This window comes from Hemitrygon akajei, chromosome 6, assembly GCF_048418815.1.
Source record: "Hemitrygon akajei chromosome 6, sHemAka1.3, whole genome shotgun sequence".
NCBI classification, from domain to species: Eukaryota; Metazoa; Chordata; class Chondrichthyes; order Myliobatiformes; family Dasyatidae; genus Hemitrygon; species Hemitrygon akajei.
Genome location: NC_133129.1, coordinates 48,315,389 through 48,332,100, shown reverse-complemented (window position 1 = coordinate 48,332,100; position 16,712 = coordinate 48,315,389). Strand labels below are relative to the sequence as shown.

Sequence of the window (16,712 nt, the reverse complement as noted above, 5' to 3'; positions counted from 1 at the left end):
TGTGTTATAATGAAATATGGCAATATGAGTATTATGGCCAATATCTAGCATGCAATATTTAATTACATGAGCACTTAGTAAGAAGAATCCAGCAGTAAACAAACCTTAAAGCCATAGCTCATGCACAAAAGCAGCTTACATACAATCCTTAACCACAGGCATTGAGCTTAGCTCCAAAACCCTGGGTATCAGAGTACCTTATACTGTATTCATTCCTGAACAGATAAAAATAGTTTCCATTACCCAAGAATAAAATCTATAACGTTATTCACAATGGAGGTGCACTCATTCGTTATGTGTCATGTCATATGACGTAGGCATCCATGACCTTTCCACGACCAGGGATGTTCTTGGCAAATACTTCTATAGATTATTTCGATAGAAATGGTTTGCCATTGCCTTCTTCTGGGCAGTGTCTTTACAAGACTGGTGACCCCAGCCATTATCAATACCCTTCAGAGATTGCCTGCCTGGCGTCAGTGGTCGCATAACCAGGAATTGTTATATGCACCAGCTGTTCATACGACCAACCACCACCTGCTCCCATGGCTTCACTTGACCCACATTGGGGGCTAAGCAGGTGCTACACCTTGCCCAAGGGTGACCTGCAGGTTAGTGGAGGGAAGGAGTATCTTACACTTCCTTTGGTAAACACATCTTCTCCCCACCACCCGAACGGAAATGTATCACAAAAAATTACATCTTCAGATGAATTTCCACCAGCGCTCTGGTTTCCTTCCACCTCCCAAGTGTGTGAATTGTTGGATTAACTGGCTGCTATAAATTGTGCGAACTGTGAGTAAGTGGTAAAATCGAGAGGTATTGGATGGGAATGTGGGAAAATTAATTATTAAAGGATTAGCATAAATGGGTTTTTGGTCGGTATGAGCTTGGTGGGCCAAAGGGCCTGTTTCCCTGATGTATCACTCCACCACTAATATCAAATTTCAGTAAAAGACAAGGAAAAAGATAAAACAAAAACTAGAAACTACTTAAGATAAAATATTTAACCACCTTTTTATACTGAAGATCCTTTGGAGATTCATTCATTGGGTTTTTCCCTTCTGAAAATTGAACTTCAAAATGGGATGTAGAATCTAGCTGTGGCCCAGTATTATTAATACTATCTGGAAAAATAATTGAGAATTAATATCTGTCAAACACTCCATGTGTCGTTTTCTCCACAAGATGACAATTTCAACAAATTAGCCGAACGGGTTTCAGCAATGCAGATAGAGAACAACATCAAGATTTCTCAATCTGATATTAGAATGAAGAGCAGTTTGCATATACTGTTATTTGTCTAGTAACCGCTTTAGGACTTCTTAGTATTGGGTGGTCATTACAGGAATTTGCCATATATATCTCTATTACAGGTACAAATGTATTTCTACACATACATCTACAACTTTAAAAAGAAACAATCCTCTCTTATAAAAGTAGCTTTCTTCCTGCATCAAATTTCAAGATTATTCAGTTTTTTTCTTTAGGTGTATTTGGCAATTCCAGAGGTTGAGTGGTCTCTTTCTAAATTTCAAGATGGAGTCTGGAAGTCAACTGTAAGATCAAAGCAAATTCTTTCAGCTAAAAACAGCCTATGTAAATAATCTTAGCCATCCAAAATATTACCCAAATACTACTGAATTATACATCCACAAATGTGAATTTCTCATTCAGAAAGCGAGTGAGACAAAAAGGAGGTAATGGTAGACCTTTTAATAATCTTTTATTGATAAGATGCCGAAGTCAATATTCAAGGGAGAAATGTTCATATTGAGAAGCTTAATGCAATTACAGCATGTCAACATGGTTTTGTGGAAAGAATACTTTTGACAAATTTGCAGTACATCTTTGAAGAGGTAAATAGCAGAGTCAATAGTAGGGAAATCTGATGTAGTATATTTGGATTTCAAAAAGGTATTTGATAAGGTATCACATGAAAGGTTTATGTACAAGACAAAATGCTCAGGATTCTGATAGAAATTTGTTAACACACATTGGTGACTGATTATCCCAAAGAGGATTGGAAGAAATGGGTCTTTTTCATACTTTAAGTACATAAGCAGCTTGGAAGCGGCCGGTACAGGTCAAATTAAGGTGGCAGGGCTTGGGCCCAAGAGCTTATCGAAGCAGCAGGGTCCGGTCCAAGAGCAAGTAACTACACAAGGTTTGGCTGATTTACGTGTCGGGTCAGGCTGAAAAGGTCAAGACATCAGGGCTGGAAGAGAGGTACGGACTAATGTTCAGATCGCTGCTCCATGAGGTTTACTTGTCTGTGCGCTGAACTGATGCCTGTAACTAACAGGCCCCTTGATCAGCTGCAGTGATGATTGGCTTTTTGACAGTGGACTCACTTCTGTGAACTTCAGTTCTGAATGTTATTTGCATGATTTGTTTTTTTTTTAACCTCTACACATTCGATGTTGGACAGTTTTTTTAAAATGGGTTCCATTGGGTTTCTTTGTTTTGTCACTGTCTGTAAGGAGATGAATCTTAAGGTTGAATATGGTATACCTACATTCATAATAAATGTAGTTTGACTCGAAGTGCTACGAAGATTGATTCTTGGCCTTCAATTATTTACTATCTATGATAGGAATTACTGGAAAGAAATCAAAGTTTGCTGACAATTTAAGAAATTGTAGGAAGGATATATTGCAATTGGGATATCTAAACCATGCAAAATTGAAAGATAGGTTGAGTGGTGAGTGAAAACTTGGAAAATGGAGTCTAATATAGAAAAAGTACAAAATCAAGCACTTCAGTAAAGGAACCAAAAACATAACTATTTAAATAGAAAAAGAACATTGAGAACTATTGATTTATAGATCCTTGGTCATGAAACACAGAGTTAACATGAAAATGCAGCAAGTCGTTGGAAGACAAATAATAGTTTGTGCTTCAATGCAAAGGAATTTGTTGTTTAAAAATAGCAGAAGTTTTGTTACAATTTAAAGGAGGTTGGTAAGGCTGAAGTGTTGTTGCAGCTTTAAAGCCCTTATTTAAAAATAGTGTACTAGCAATAGAGCATATCAATTTCTAAGTCACTTGACTAATTTTTGGGATGATCGGGTTATTTATGAGGGGGTGATCATATTAAACAATAAAAGATCAAAGTGGGGCACAATAGAGTAGATGTTAAGATGGTTCGTCAATGGGAGGATTTTAAACTGTGGGTGATCATTTAAAACTGAAGAACACACAACGTTCTTCTCCATAAGAATGGTGAATCACCGTTATCTAATATGGCACAGAGGTTTATAGGGCTGTGGCAGATCAGCCATGATCAAATTGAAAGGCAAGGCAGGCAGGCTTGTGGGCCCAGGTGGTCTACTTCTGCTCTTATTTTCTTGTGCTTGTGTTCAGAGAGAGATGCAAGGAGGCTCACCTACCATCTCATCTATCCTTATAGGTTTAATAAACAAAATGTCTAAAGAATAACCACAAACATTTATTTATTTCCCTTTACTATCACATCATAAGGAGTATTAATCTTTTACCCTCAATTAATTTGTCAAAGATTCATTCTCGGAAATATTTTTGAAAATAACATTATCATCATGCATGAACAAAATTATTACTAGAACGTGAGGCGGCAGAGGAAGAAAGGAGCATTTATCTTTATCTTTAATCTACCTTGCATTTTACCCACCCTTACAAATTTTCTCTTGCCACTCCTTCAGCACATGCCTCAAACATTAGATGAGCAAACTGCCACACTGCTAATCCCTCCCTTGATCACTGCTGAGTAATTTCTAAATAACTTTTCCTTCCAAATCCATCAGATGCAGGCAAAATCAGACTTATTGTTGCAAAATAGTTCAGTACATTTTGCTTAACCATTTATATTGCTTAACGGATTGCATTTAAATTGAGTACTTAAGTTCACCTAGTCCAGCCAAGAAGTTGTTAACAATCGATGATGGGTTTGCATTTTTCTGCAAAACGATGTTCATTGGCTTTCCCGTCAGTCTAGAAAGTTTGAAAGAAATTAAAATAAAACATTACTTTTTTCTGACACAAATCCAAATAATTCAGCATATTTTGTGAAACCTAAAGATTTAGTTATAAAACTCAGTATACAAGATTGCAGCTTTATAAAATAAATGCAGATTATCAATTGTCACCTCATAGGGCTATAACCAAAATTGGCAACTTAAATCTTAGTATGTTATAGTATGTAATATTTTATTGTTGTTATTGATAATTTAAATAGTCAATACAATCTACATTCATGAACTAGTTTCAAGTAATTATATACTATAAAATAATTAGGCCTGGGATTATTTTTGACAAAAAAAAACACAATTGAAGAAGAAGATAGATGGATACTTTACTAATCCCAAAGGAAATTACAGTCACAGTAGTATTAAAAGTGCACAGGTATACAAATGTTAGAAGAGAAGAAGAAAAAAATAAGAACTCAATCGTTCAAGCAGCATTCTTCGAGGCAAAGGTGTATGCCCATGTTTCAGACTAGAACCTTACAACAGGATTTTTAGCCATCATGTAACATGCCTTCCACTACAGATCAGCTACAATACTGCTACACCTAATGTTTCTTGCAAAAGAGAGGATTTTCAAATAATATTTCCAAGACTACAGAACCATTCCACTGCAGCTATTTAGAAAGCAAATACTTGGTTTTATACCTGAATCACTTTCTTAAGGAGAATCTGAGAGAATAGGTTCGAAGTGGAGGTATCTCTGTGACACCTTGGATCAGAGGAATTGTTCAAGCTGAACAAAACATAACATCAATGCATTTCCAAAATTAAATTAAATGCCAGGGTTCAGAAAGGCTGTATCCCAATCACATACCTACACTTCAGAATGGATGTGGATATATACTTGAAAAGGAAGTATTTTAAAAGCTATTAGGAAAGAACATGAGAGGGGAATTATTCTTTCAAATACTACAGGCAAAAAAGCCTAAAAGGCTTCTTTCCATACATTAAAGAGTTATTTTTTACATATTTCACATGAAACTATAAGCAAAATATTCATTAACTGTGAAAAATGCAATGGAAATACCATGCACTCATTAATAATTCAGTGTGACAACTATATTGTGGCTCAGAAGGAAAGAATAGGCAAGCTGTAGTTATAGGGGGATCATAGTGGAACAAACGAAAGGTTCTGTGGGCAAGAACAAAATTCCCAGATGATATGTTAACTCCTGAGTGCCAGGGTCAGGGACATCTTGGATCGAGTCTATAGTATTCTTAAGTGGAAGGGTGAGTACCAGATGTAGTGGCCCACGTTGGTAGCTTTGACATGAGTAGGAAGGGTGATAAGGTCCTACAAAGTAAGTGTAAAGTTAGGTGCCAAATTAATGAACAGGATCTCCAAGGCTGTGATCTCAGGTTGCTTCCTGCGCCACATATCAGGCCAGAAATAGGAAGATAGTACAGTTTAACACATGCCTAAGGAGACGAAGCTTCCAATTTTTAGATCATTGGGCTCTCTTCCAGGGAAGGTAGCTCCTATACAGAATGGACAGTTTACACTTGAACTAGAGAACTAATATCCTTTCACAAAGGTTTGCTAGTGCTGCACGACCCCCTTTGGGGGAGGGGAGGGGATTTGGTTTAAACTAGAGTTACAGTGGGGTGGGAAACCAGAGCAGGTAATAGAGTGGCTGCAAGGAAAGACATTGTTAAGCCTACATACAAAGTCAGGAATCAAAAGATTGAGCATAGTGGGACTAATGTTCTGAGTTGTGTATATTTCAAAGCAAGTACTGTAGGAAAGGCAGATGAACATAGCGCATGGATCAGCACATCAAATTATGACTTTGTGGCTATTAATGAGACTTGGTTGCAGGAGCAACAACACTGGCAGCTCAGTGTTTCGGGCCTCCTTTGCTTTAGACATGATAGAGGAGGAGAGTTTAAACAGGCAGGGGTGGCAATACTAGTTAGGGAAAATGTTATGGCAGTGTACAGACAGTACAGAGTGGAGAGCTCATCTACTGAGGTTATATGGGTGGAATTGAGGAATAAAAAAAGGAATGATTACGGTAATGGGATTACAAGAGATTCTCGTTAATTAGGACATCAGTTAGTTGCGACAGCCACTTATTTGGGATAACTCTTAAAGAACAGAAACTAATCGTGAAAATAGATGGGATCTACTTCATTTATTTGGGACGCTTTGCTGGTTAATTAGGGAAGGGGACTGTTGCCGAACAACTTCCTACTATCATCAGACAAATGCACTTGTGTGGCCATTGTGCTACACTGTGCTAACACAGAATAGTTTTTAAAATAGTGTCAGTTTCATGTTTGTGTTCAAAAACTGGTGATTTTTGTCAATAATAGTTGGAGAGAAATAAGAAGCAAGACAATTCAGAACAGCTTTGATAACTGCGGCTTCAAGCATTCAGGCTTGGAGATGTCAGAAATGGCCCAGTAAAAATGAAACAATCTCACCAATTCAACAAGTTAGGACCTATAAAGAATTTGAAGATATTGACAGTCATCAAAGCTTGCCAAATTCCTATTCACGTAGTGTGTTGAAATAATTATAGAGTTTAGATTTGAAAGTCGCTAAGGTACTACTCTCAACTAGGTAGTTTGTTCCTTGTGTCCACAACTTGTTGTGTCAAGAAATGCTTCCTGATGTTAGTCTGAAATCTCCCTTTAACCAGTTTCCACCTATGGCCCCGTATACTTGCTGATAGATTAATTTTGAAGTAACAGCTGGCATCCACCTTACATATACCCTCAATGACTTCGATTTTTCTATTACGTTGCCTCTCATTCTACATCTACTTAGGCTAAATAGATTTAATATTCTCGATCTTTCTTCATAGCTCATGCCCTGCAGACCTGGAATGAGTCTCGTCACCCTTCTATGAATTCTTTCCAGTGCCTTCACATCCAACACAAAATACAGAGACCAAAATTGTACACAGTATTCAAAGTGTGGCCTCACAAGCACATTATACAGCTTAAGGAGAATGGCTCTAGACTTGAACTCCACATTCTATCAGCCTTCTTAATTGCTTCTGAGCATTGTCTAGATCAGTGGTTCCCAACGTGGGGCGTAATTTGATTTTTAAGGGGGGCAATTCGAGAATGAGTTATTAACAGTGAATTTTTTCTAGTAAGTCTGTGTGAGTATGAGTGTGTGTGCGAGTTAATACATATGTGTATATACAGTATGCATACATAAAAATACTTGTGTGTATGTACATGCGTAATTGCGTATGTACTGTATATATAGTGTATCACCATCATTACAACCATCAAATGGCTTTCATAATTAAATTAATGAATTGACTGATGTAGGAAGGAACGAATGAACAAGTCCAAACGCGTAAGAAACTCGTACGAGGTCGCACCAATGCTGCTTTTTGCAGTAGCTTTCGGTTCTTGGTGGTGTGAAGGTGTGTTTATTGCGTCATCTCTTTTAAACGGTGTATCTGTCTTTGTATGCTGTAGAAACGAATCGGCATTGTTTTATTTATTTATTATTATTATTTTAATATCACTTAATGTTCTTTTTTTACAATTTCTTAGTAATTTCTTCCTCAGAACTTTAACAGTCCTTTGGTTCTTTTATTTTTCTCTTTCATGAATGCCATGTTCTTTGGAAGCTTGTTTAAACCAAGTTAATGGTCTTTTAGGCTTCCTCCAGGTGAATAGGAGTTCACTTTTTGAATAATAAGAATTATACATCACCACAGGGGGCATCAGGATTTTAGAGGTGATTAGGTGGGGCATGGCCAAAAAAAGGTTGGGAACCACTGGTCTAGATGTTGATAGTGATGAGTCTACCAGGATACCCAACTATTTCTCATGCTTTCTAACTCAAGACCCCCCCCCATTGTATATTTACATATAATATTTCTACTTCCTAAAATGTAATTCTTTCTAAATGTAATATTTTACATTTATTACATTAATTTTCATGTACCATTTTTTCTACCCAGATCTGGATTTTGTTTAGATCTAATTGTATTGATTCTGCTGCCTGAACATTATCAGCCCATCCCCCTAACTTTGTGTCATCTGCAAACTTAATTAGTTTATTTGTTTTGTGCTTATCCACATCATTAATGTAAATTAGAAATAGATGTGGCCCAAATCTGATCCCTACAGAACCCCATTTTAACACCTCCTAGGTGTGAAAATGACCCTCTCACCATAAATCATTTTTTTCTGTTTTTGAGCCAATTCTGCACACATTCGCACAGCTTCCCTGAATCCCTACCTCCTGTAATGTGATTATTTGCCTTTTTTGGGATAACTTGTCAAAAACCTTCTGAAAGTCCAAGTAAATAATATCAACCACTTGATTGCTATCACAAATTTTAGTTGACTCTTCATAGAACTCCAGCACATTAGTAAAACATGATTTCCCCTTTCTGAACCCATGCTAGCTTTCTGCTAACATGCTTATTCTTATCAGCTACTTTTCCTTCTTATTCTTTATTAATATTTCCATTATCTTACCAACAATACATATTAAGCTTACTGGTCTATAACTACCAGGGTCAGTGTGGTCACCTTTCCTGTATACTGGGACATTAGCCCACAGTGTTTGACAGTGTTCTAATTTATTCTGTATTTCATTTAAATACACAATTTGTTACACTATTAAATGATAGTTTGTCTTTTATACCTTTTAACTATTTCCATGAAACTTTGGCTAATTGGGGCAGCAGCTTAATTGGGCAAAAATGTACTGGTCCCTGTGTGTCCCAGTTAACAGGAATCCACTGTATATTATAGACCACCCAATAGTCAGCAGGATTTAGAGGAGCAAATTTGTAGAGATTGCAGACTGTTGCAAGAAACAAAAGGTTGTGATAGTGGATGATTTTAATTTTCCATATATTGACTGGGATACCTATACAGTAAAAGGGCTAAATGGGATAGAGTTTATCAAGTATCTTCAGGAAAATTTCCTTAGAGGGAGTGCAATACTAGATCTCCTGTAAGAGAATGAGACAGCGCAAGTGACAGAACTTCAAATCATTGAACACTCTACATCTATGATCACAATGCCAATAGTTTCAATATAATTATGGAGAAGGATAGGTCTGGTCCTCAGGTTGAGATTCTAAATTGGAGAAAGGCCAATTTTGATGGTATCAGAAAGGATCTGACAAGTGTAGATGGGACAGGTTGTTTTCAGGTAATGGTGTACCTAGTAAGTGGGAGGTCTTAAAAAGTGAAATGCTGAGAGTACAGTTTATGTTCCTGTCAGAATAAAAGGCAAGGATAACAGGTTTAGGGAACTTTGGTTTTCAAAAAGTACTGAAGACCTGGATGAGGGAAAAGAAAAGAAGATGCATAGCAGGTATTGACAGGAAGGAGCAAATGAGGTACTTGAGGAATACAAGAAATGCATGGGAATCAGAATCAGGTTTATTATCACCAGCATGTGATGTGAAATTTGTTAACTTAGCAGCAGCAGTTCAATGCAATACATAATCTAGCAGAGAGAAATAATAATATAAAACATAATAAACAAGTAAATCAATTATGTATATTGAATAGATTATTTAAAAATGTGCAAAAACAGAAATACTGTATATTAAAAAGTGAGGTAGTGTCCAAAGCTTCAAAGTCCATTTAGGAATTGGATGGCAGAAGGGAAGAAGCTTTTTCTGAATTGCAGAGTGTGTGCCTTCAGGCTTCTGTATCTCCTATCTGATGGTAACAGTGAGAAAAGGGGATTTCCTGGGTGCTGGAGGTCTTTAATAATGGACGCTGTCTGTCTGAGACACCACTTCCTATAGATGTCCTGGGTACTTTGTAAGCTAGTGCCCAAGATGGAGCTGACTAGATTTACAACCTTCTGCAGCTTCTTTCGGTCCAGTGCAGTAGCCCGTCCATACCAGACAGTGATGCAGCCTGTCAGAATGCTCTCCACGGTACAACTATAGAAGTTTTTGAGCATATTTGTTATGTGCCAAATCGCTTCAAACTCCTAATAAAGCATAGCCGCTGTATTGCCTTCTTTATGACTACATCAATATGTTGGGACCAGGTTAGATCCTCAGAGATCGTGACACCCAGGAACTTGAAGCTGCTCACTCTCTCCACTTCTGATCCCTCTATGAGGATTGGTGCATGTTCCTTTGTCTTACCCTTCCTAAAGTCCACAATCACACACTTAAGGAGGAAATCAGGAGGGCTAAAGGAATGCACAAGGTTGCACTACCAAACAAGGTGAATGAGAATCCCAAGGGCTTCAACAGATATATTAAAAACAAATGGATAGCAATGGACAAAATTGAAGACCTATGTGGTCTTCTTTGCAGAGCCAAAAGAGATGGGGGGAAATCATAAATAGAATTTTTGCATCTGTATTTACTCAGGAGATGGACATAGAGTCTATGGAAGTAAGGCAAAACAACAGTGAGGTTACGGACCATGTACAGATTAAAGAGGAGGGAGTGCTTGCAGTCTTGAGTCAAATTAGTTTGGATAAATCCCCAGATCCTGACAGGGTGTTCCCTTCGGAGACTAGTGCAGAAATTGCAAGGACCCTACAGAGATACTTAACACGTCCTTATCATCAGGTTGAGGTGCCAGAGAAATCGAGGATAGCTAATGTTGATCCACTGTCTAAAAATAAGCCAGGAAACTATAGGCCAGTAAGTCTGACATCGGTAGTGGGCAAGATGTGGGAAGGTATTCTAAGGGACTAGATATACAGTACATGTATTTGGATAGACAAGGACTGATTAGGGATAATCAACATAGTCTTGTGCATAGTAGACTGTGTCTAACCAATCTTTTTCGAGGAAGTTACCAGTTACCAGGAAAGTTGATGAAGGCAAGGCAGACAAGGGATGTTGTCTACGTTGTCTTTCGCAAGGCCTTTGACAAGATTGCGCATGGAAGGTTGATCAAAAAGGTTCAGTTCATTGGCATTCAGGACAAGGTAGTAAATTGGATTAGACATTAGCTTGATGGGAGTAACCAGACAGTGGTAGTAGATGGTTGCCTCTCTGATTGAAGACCTGTGATGTGGTGTGCCGCAGGGATTGGTGCTGAGTCTATTGTTGTTTGTCATCTATAATTAAAGATCTAGAAAATGTCATAAACTGAAATAGCAAATCTGTGGATGACACTAATTTTGGGTACATAGTGAACAGCGAGGAAAGCTATCAAGGCTTGCAGTGGGAGCTGGACCAGCCAAAAAAAAAGGGCTGAAATATAGCAAATGCAGACAAGATTGGAGGGCGGAGCTTAGTCAAGATGGCACTAAACGGCAACTCCTTTGTTTCCATCTTCAGAAACAACTTTAATAAACAACTTCCATCTTTAATATCTCCATTTTTCCCTTTCAGGGTTCTTTGGAAGACCCTGACCTGGAGTTATTTGCTGACTTCAGTTCTTTGCAGGAATGGGACCCACTCTCAGGATTTCATGAATGGCCATTATCCATCATGGGAGCTGGAAGATCTTTGGCTGTGTGCCCAGAGACCTGAGATCTTTGGGCACAGAGCTCGGAAAAATCGACACAACGGACTTTTAACATCATAAACCAGCAAGTTGTTTGTTATTTCTCCCCTCTTACTGTGAAATGGAGACATCTCTTTCCTCCTTATTAGAGAGAGAGAGAACGTGTGGTATGTCGAATACTGGGTGAACATGTACTCTTTGGAGTACTGCAAGTCTGTGTCTTTGCTGTTGTTTTGGCTACATGCTTGAGTGTTCGGTGATGGGTGCTGATGCATTTTTTTCTGGTGGGGGAGGGGGGATAGTGCTTGCTGCCGCTTATGTGCAAGAGGGAGGGGAGCTGAGGGGGTACATTGGGGTTCTAACACTTAACTATCATTCATTCGTTGGGGCACTCCTCTGTTTTCATGGATGGTTGCAAAGAAAAACCATTTCAGGATGTATATTCTATACATTTCTCTGACATTAAATGCACCTTTGAAACAAGTTTGAGGTATTACACTTTGGGAGGACAAACCAGGGTAGAATTTAAATGATGACCAGTAAGGCACTGAGAAATGCAGTAAAAGAGAGGATTCTAGGAATACATAGATAACATTTGTAAAGAGCTTTAAGCACACTGGTCTTCATAAATAAAGTATTGAGTACTGATGTTGGCATGTTATTTTGAAGTTGTATAAAATGTTGGTGAGACCCAATTTGAAGTATTGTGTGCAATTCTGATCACCTGCACACAGGAAAGACATCAATAAGATTGAAAGGGCGCAGAGAAAATATACAGGAATGCTGCCAGGACTTGAGTTATAGGGAAAGGCTGAATAACTTAGAACCTTATTCCCTAAAACATATGAGAATGAGAGGAAATTTGATAGAGGTTTACAAAATTATGAAGGGTATAGATTGGGTAAATGCAAGCATGCTTTTTCCACTAAGATTGGGTGAGTACAACTAGAGGTCATGGGTTAAAAATAAAAGGTGAAATGTTCAGAGGAACATGAGGGGGAAATGTCTTCACTCAGAGGGTGGTGTCAGTGTGAAACGAACTGAGAGTGTAAGCGGTAGATTCAGGTTCAATTTCAACATTTTAGAGAAATTTCAACAGGAATTTGGAAGCAAGTGGGCTATGGTCCAGGTGCAGGTCGATGGGACTAGGCACGTTAATAGTCCAAAAGAGACAAAATGGGCCAAAGGGCCTGTTTCGGTGCTGCGGTTCTGTGATTCTAAATTACGCAACATTTACTCAAATGTAGATATTCCAGTAAACATTACAATTTATCTGCAAAGAATCCAGGGTGTTTTTCCCCTTCACTTTTCTTATTATTGTAAAACTATAAATGCAAAAGACACCTACTCAGCTATTCATATGCCAGAAGGAAAAACAAAAAAGTGGACAATTTTCCAGGAAATCCAATTGAATTATATTTAACTTTACTCGCCCCATCAATGAACTTCTCACAACCTGTGGGCTCACTTTCAAGGACTCTTCATCTCATATACTCAATATTTGTTGCTTATTTATTATTAATGTATATTTTTTCTTCTGCATTTGCAGTACGTTGTCTTTTGAACATTGGTCGTGTGTCCTTCTTGTTGGGTGTGGTCTTTCACTGATACTATTATGTTTCTTGGATTTACTGTGTATGTAATTTACTATTTGAAAACCAATCTCAGGGTTGTAGATGGTAATAAATATGTACTTTGGTAATACATTTATTTTGAACTTTAATCACTAATTTTGTAAATACATGCAGACAAATGAAATTTTACTTAGTACCAGCATAAGTCTTCACAAATCATTCATCTATTCCAATCAGAAATCATTCAATGGCCTTTTACCTCCCAAATGCATTGTCTCTGTAGAATCTACTTCTGTATGGCTGCTTAGGCAATTCCTGAAAAACAAAAAGTAGTATAAAGTGTCAACAATTTATCATGGTAACACCGATTTTCTAAAGCACGTAGACGGCCTATAATCACAAGAGATTCTGCAGATTCTGGAAATCCAGAGCAACACACACAAAATGCTGGAGGAACTCAGTAGGTCAGGCAACAGCTATGGAAATGGACAGCTGATGTTTTGGGCTGATACCTTTCATCAGGACTGGAATAGAAGGGGGAGGAAACCAGAATAAGAAGATGGGTGGGAAGGAGAACGAGTACAAGCTAAAAGGTGACTGGTAAAGCCAGGCTGGTGGGGGAGGAGGGGTTGTATGAAGTAAGAAGCTGAGAAGTACAGGATAGAAAGGTAAAGGACTGGAGAAGAAGGAATCTGATAGGAGAAAAAAAGTGGACCATAGGAGAAAGGGAAGGAGGAAAGGCACCGGGGGAGGTGACAGACAGGCAGGTAGGTGAAAAGAGAATAGTTAAGAGACAGCCAAAATGGGGAATCGAAGATAGGGGGGCGGAATTACCGGAAGCTAGTAAAATCAATGTTCATACCAGCAGGTTGGAGGCTACCCAGAAAGAATATGAGATGTTGCTCCACCAACCTGAGAGTGGCCTCATCATGGCAGTAGAGGCAACCATGGATTGACATGTCAAAATGGGAATGGGGATTTGAATTCAAATGGTTGGATCTTGCTTTCTGCAGATGGAGCAAATGTGCTCAACAAAGTAGTCCCACAATCTACATCTATATAGATGGCTCAATTGGATAGGATCCACAACTCTGGATTTCTTAAATGTGGCATGGAAAGTGAAGTGTGTCCTGGTTTCCTCCTACTTTCCAAATCATACCGGTTACCATGTTCATTGGTCATTGGGCTGGAAGGATGTGTTCTGTGCTCTATCTCTAAATAATAAATAAAACAGAAGACAAGTGACTGAAGTATCAGTGGAGGAGCATTTTGGGTGCAGTGATAATAATTCTGTTAGTTTTACAAACAGTTGTGGAAAAGGACTGGCACAAAAATTAAAGTGGGGAAGCAGATTTTGAAGGAATTTCCAAAGCTTGATTGGGAGAGGCTGTTGGCAGGTAAATGGATATCTGGCAAGTAGGAGGCTTTTAAAAGTGAGATGGGGATTTCAGTTACAATATGTTCCTGTAAGAGTGAAGGACAAAGTTGGCAAGATTAGGGAACCCTGGTTCACAAAGAATGCTTAGGGTCTGGTCAGGAAAAAGGAGGCATACAGCAGCTGGGAAATAGTGAAATCCTTAAGTATAAGACATGTAGGAGTACACTTAAGTGGGAATTCACCAGGGCAAAAAGAGGAAATGAGATATCTCTGGCAAATAAGATAGAAGAGAATCCAACAGATTCTACAAGTATTCTAAAAGCAAAAGACTATCTATAGGGAGTTAGTCCTCTTCAGTGTGTAGAACGACAGGTGGGCAAGGTCTTAAATGAATATTTTTACCTGTATTAAATAAGCAAAAGATGACACTTAAGAGAAATTGATAATACTTTGGATATATCTACATTATAAAAGAAAGTAGTATACGACATGAGCGCATCCTTCAGGAGGGTGAACCCACAGAAAGCATCAGACCCAGATTGGATACCTGATCAAAGCTAAACACCCGTGCTGATCAACTGGCTGGAGTGCTCGCTGATATGTTTAACCTCTTGTTTCAGCAGTCTGAGAGACTCAACTGCTTCAAGGGTGGAAGATGGAGGCAAAGTTCCATTCTGCCCTTAAATTTACTTGGTCCATTTCTGACATCTCTCTCTCTCCTTTCTCTCTCCCCACTTCAATCTCTGTCTCCATGTCTGGGGTCAGTCTATCTATTGATATTTTTCATAAAACCACTGATTCTCACATCTATCTGGACTATAACTCTTCTCACCCTATCACCTGTAAATATTCCATCCCTTTCTCTCAGTTCCTCCATCGCTGCTGCATCTGCTCTCAGGATGAGGCATTTCACTCCAGAACAACTGAAATGTCCTCCTCCTTCAAAGAAAGGGGCTTTCCTTCCTCCACCATCAACGTTGCCCTTATCCACATCTCTTCCATTTCAAGCATATCTGCCCTCACCCCATGCTCCCACTGCTACTTAAAGGGTAGGGTTCCTCTTGTCCTCACCTACCACCCCACTCTCCTCCACATCCAGCTCTCCACAACTTTCACCATCTCATACAAGATTCCATCAGCAAGCACATCTCCACACCCCCCCCCCCACCACACAATCTGCAGAGATCGTCTCTCATCCACTTGTGCCTCGCCACTAATCTCTCTCCTGGTACTTACCCTTCCAAGTGGAACAAGTGTCACACTTGTCTCTACACATCGTCCCTCACTATCATTCAAGACCCCAAACAGCCCTCCCAGGTGAGTCGACACTTCACCTGCGAGTTGGTTGGGGTCATCTACTGTATCTGGTGCTCCCAATGTATATCAGTGAGACCCAACGTAGACTGGGAGACCCCTTTGCCACACACTTTTACCCCATCCGCCATGAAAAGTGAGACTGCCCAGTGGCCATCCGTTTCAATTCTACTTATCAGACCCATTCCGACACGTCAGTCTATGGTCTCCTCTACTGCCACGATGAGGCCACACTCAGGTTCAAAGAGCAACCCCCCCCCCCCCCCCGGTAGCCCCCAACCTGATTCCATGAGCATTAACTTCTTGAACTTCTGGTAATTGCCTCCCCATGTCACCATTCCCTGATCCTTCTCTCACCTTATCTCCTTACCTGCCCATCACCTCCCTCTGGTGCCCAACCCCCTTCCCTTTCTTCCACGGTCTTTTGTCCTCTCCAATCAGATTACCTCTTCTCCAGCCCTTTATCTCTTTTACCAATCAACTTCCCAGCTCTTTATTTCACCATCTCCCCCTCTCCTGGTTTTGCTTATCACCAGCTACCTTGTACTTCTTCCTCCCCCTTCCCACACCTTCTCACTCTGACTTCTCTCCTTCCTTTCCAGTCCTGATGAAGGGTCTCAGACCGAATCATCGACTCTTTTCCATAGATGCTGCCTGGCCCGCTGAGTCCTCCAGCATTTTGTTGCTGTGTGTCGCTCTGGATTTCCAGAATCTGTAGATTTTCTCTTGACTGATTAGGGATAGTCAACGTGACTTTGTACATGGGAAATTATATCTAACAAATATGACTAAGTATTGATATTTTGAAGAGGGGATGAATAGAATTAAGGTAGTTGTGGTATACAAGAACTTCACCAAAGCACTATATGAGATCCTGCACAGTAGACTAGTCAGGAAAATTAGTTTACAAGTGATCCAGGTTGAGTTAGCCAATGGATACAAAATTAGCTTTGACAAAGGAGTCAAAAGGCGATAATGGGAGCTTATCTTCCAGACTGGAGGTCAACGAGCAGTAGT

At 39.3% G+C, this 16,712-nt stretch overlaps 1 protein-coding gene across 1 annotated transcript in view; it reads right to left on the bottom strand.

Annotated features, from left to right (window-relative positions):
* The window catches only part of LOC140729061 (uncharacterized), a 124,284-nt gene that overhangs the window by 75,834 nt on the left and 31,738 nt on the right, over positions 1-16,712 (bottom strand). Inside the window, exons 2-4 of the mRNA XM_073048342.1 lie at positions 13,263-13,318; positions 3,890-3,972; positions 1,015-1,127 (exon numbers count right to left, since the gene is read on the bottom strand). Of these exons, the coding sequence (XP_072904443.1) occupies positions 1,015-1,127; positions 3,890-3,972; positions 13,263-13,318 (252 nt within the window). The remainder of the gene's footprint in view (positions 1-1,014; positions 1,128-3,889; positions 3,973-13,262; positions 13,319-16,712) is intronic.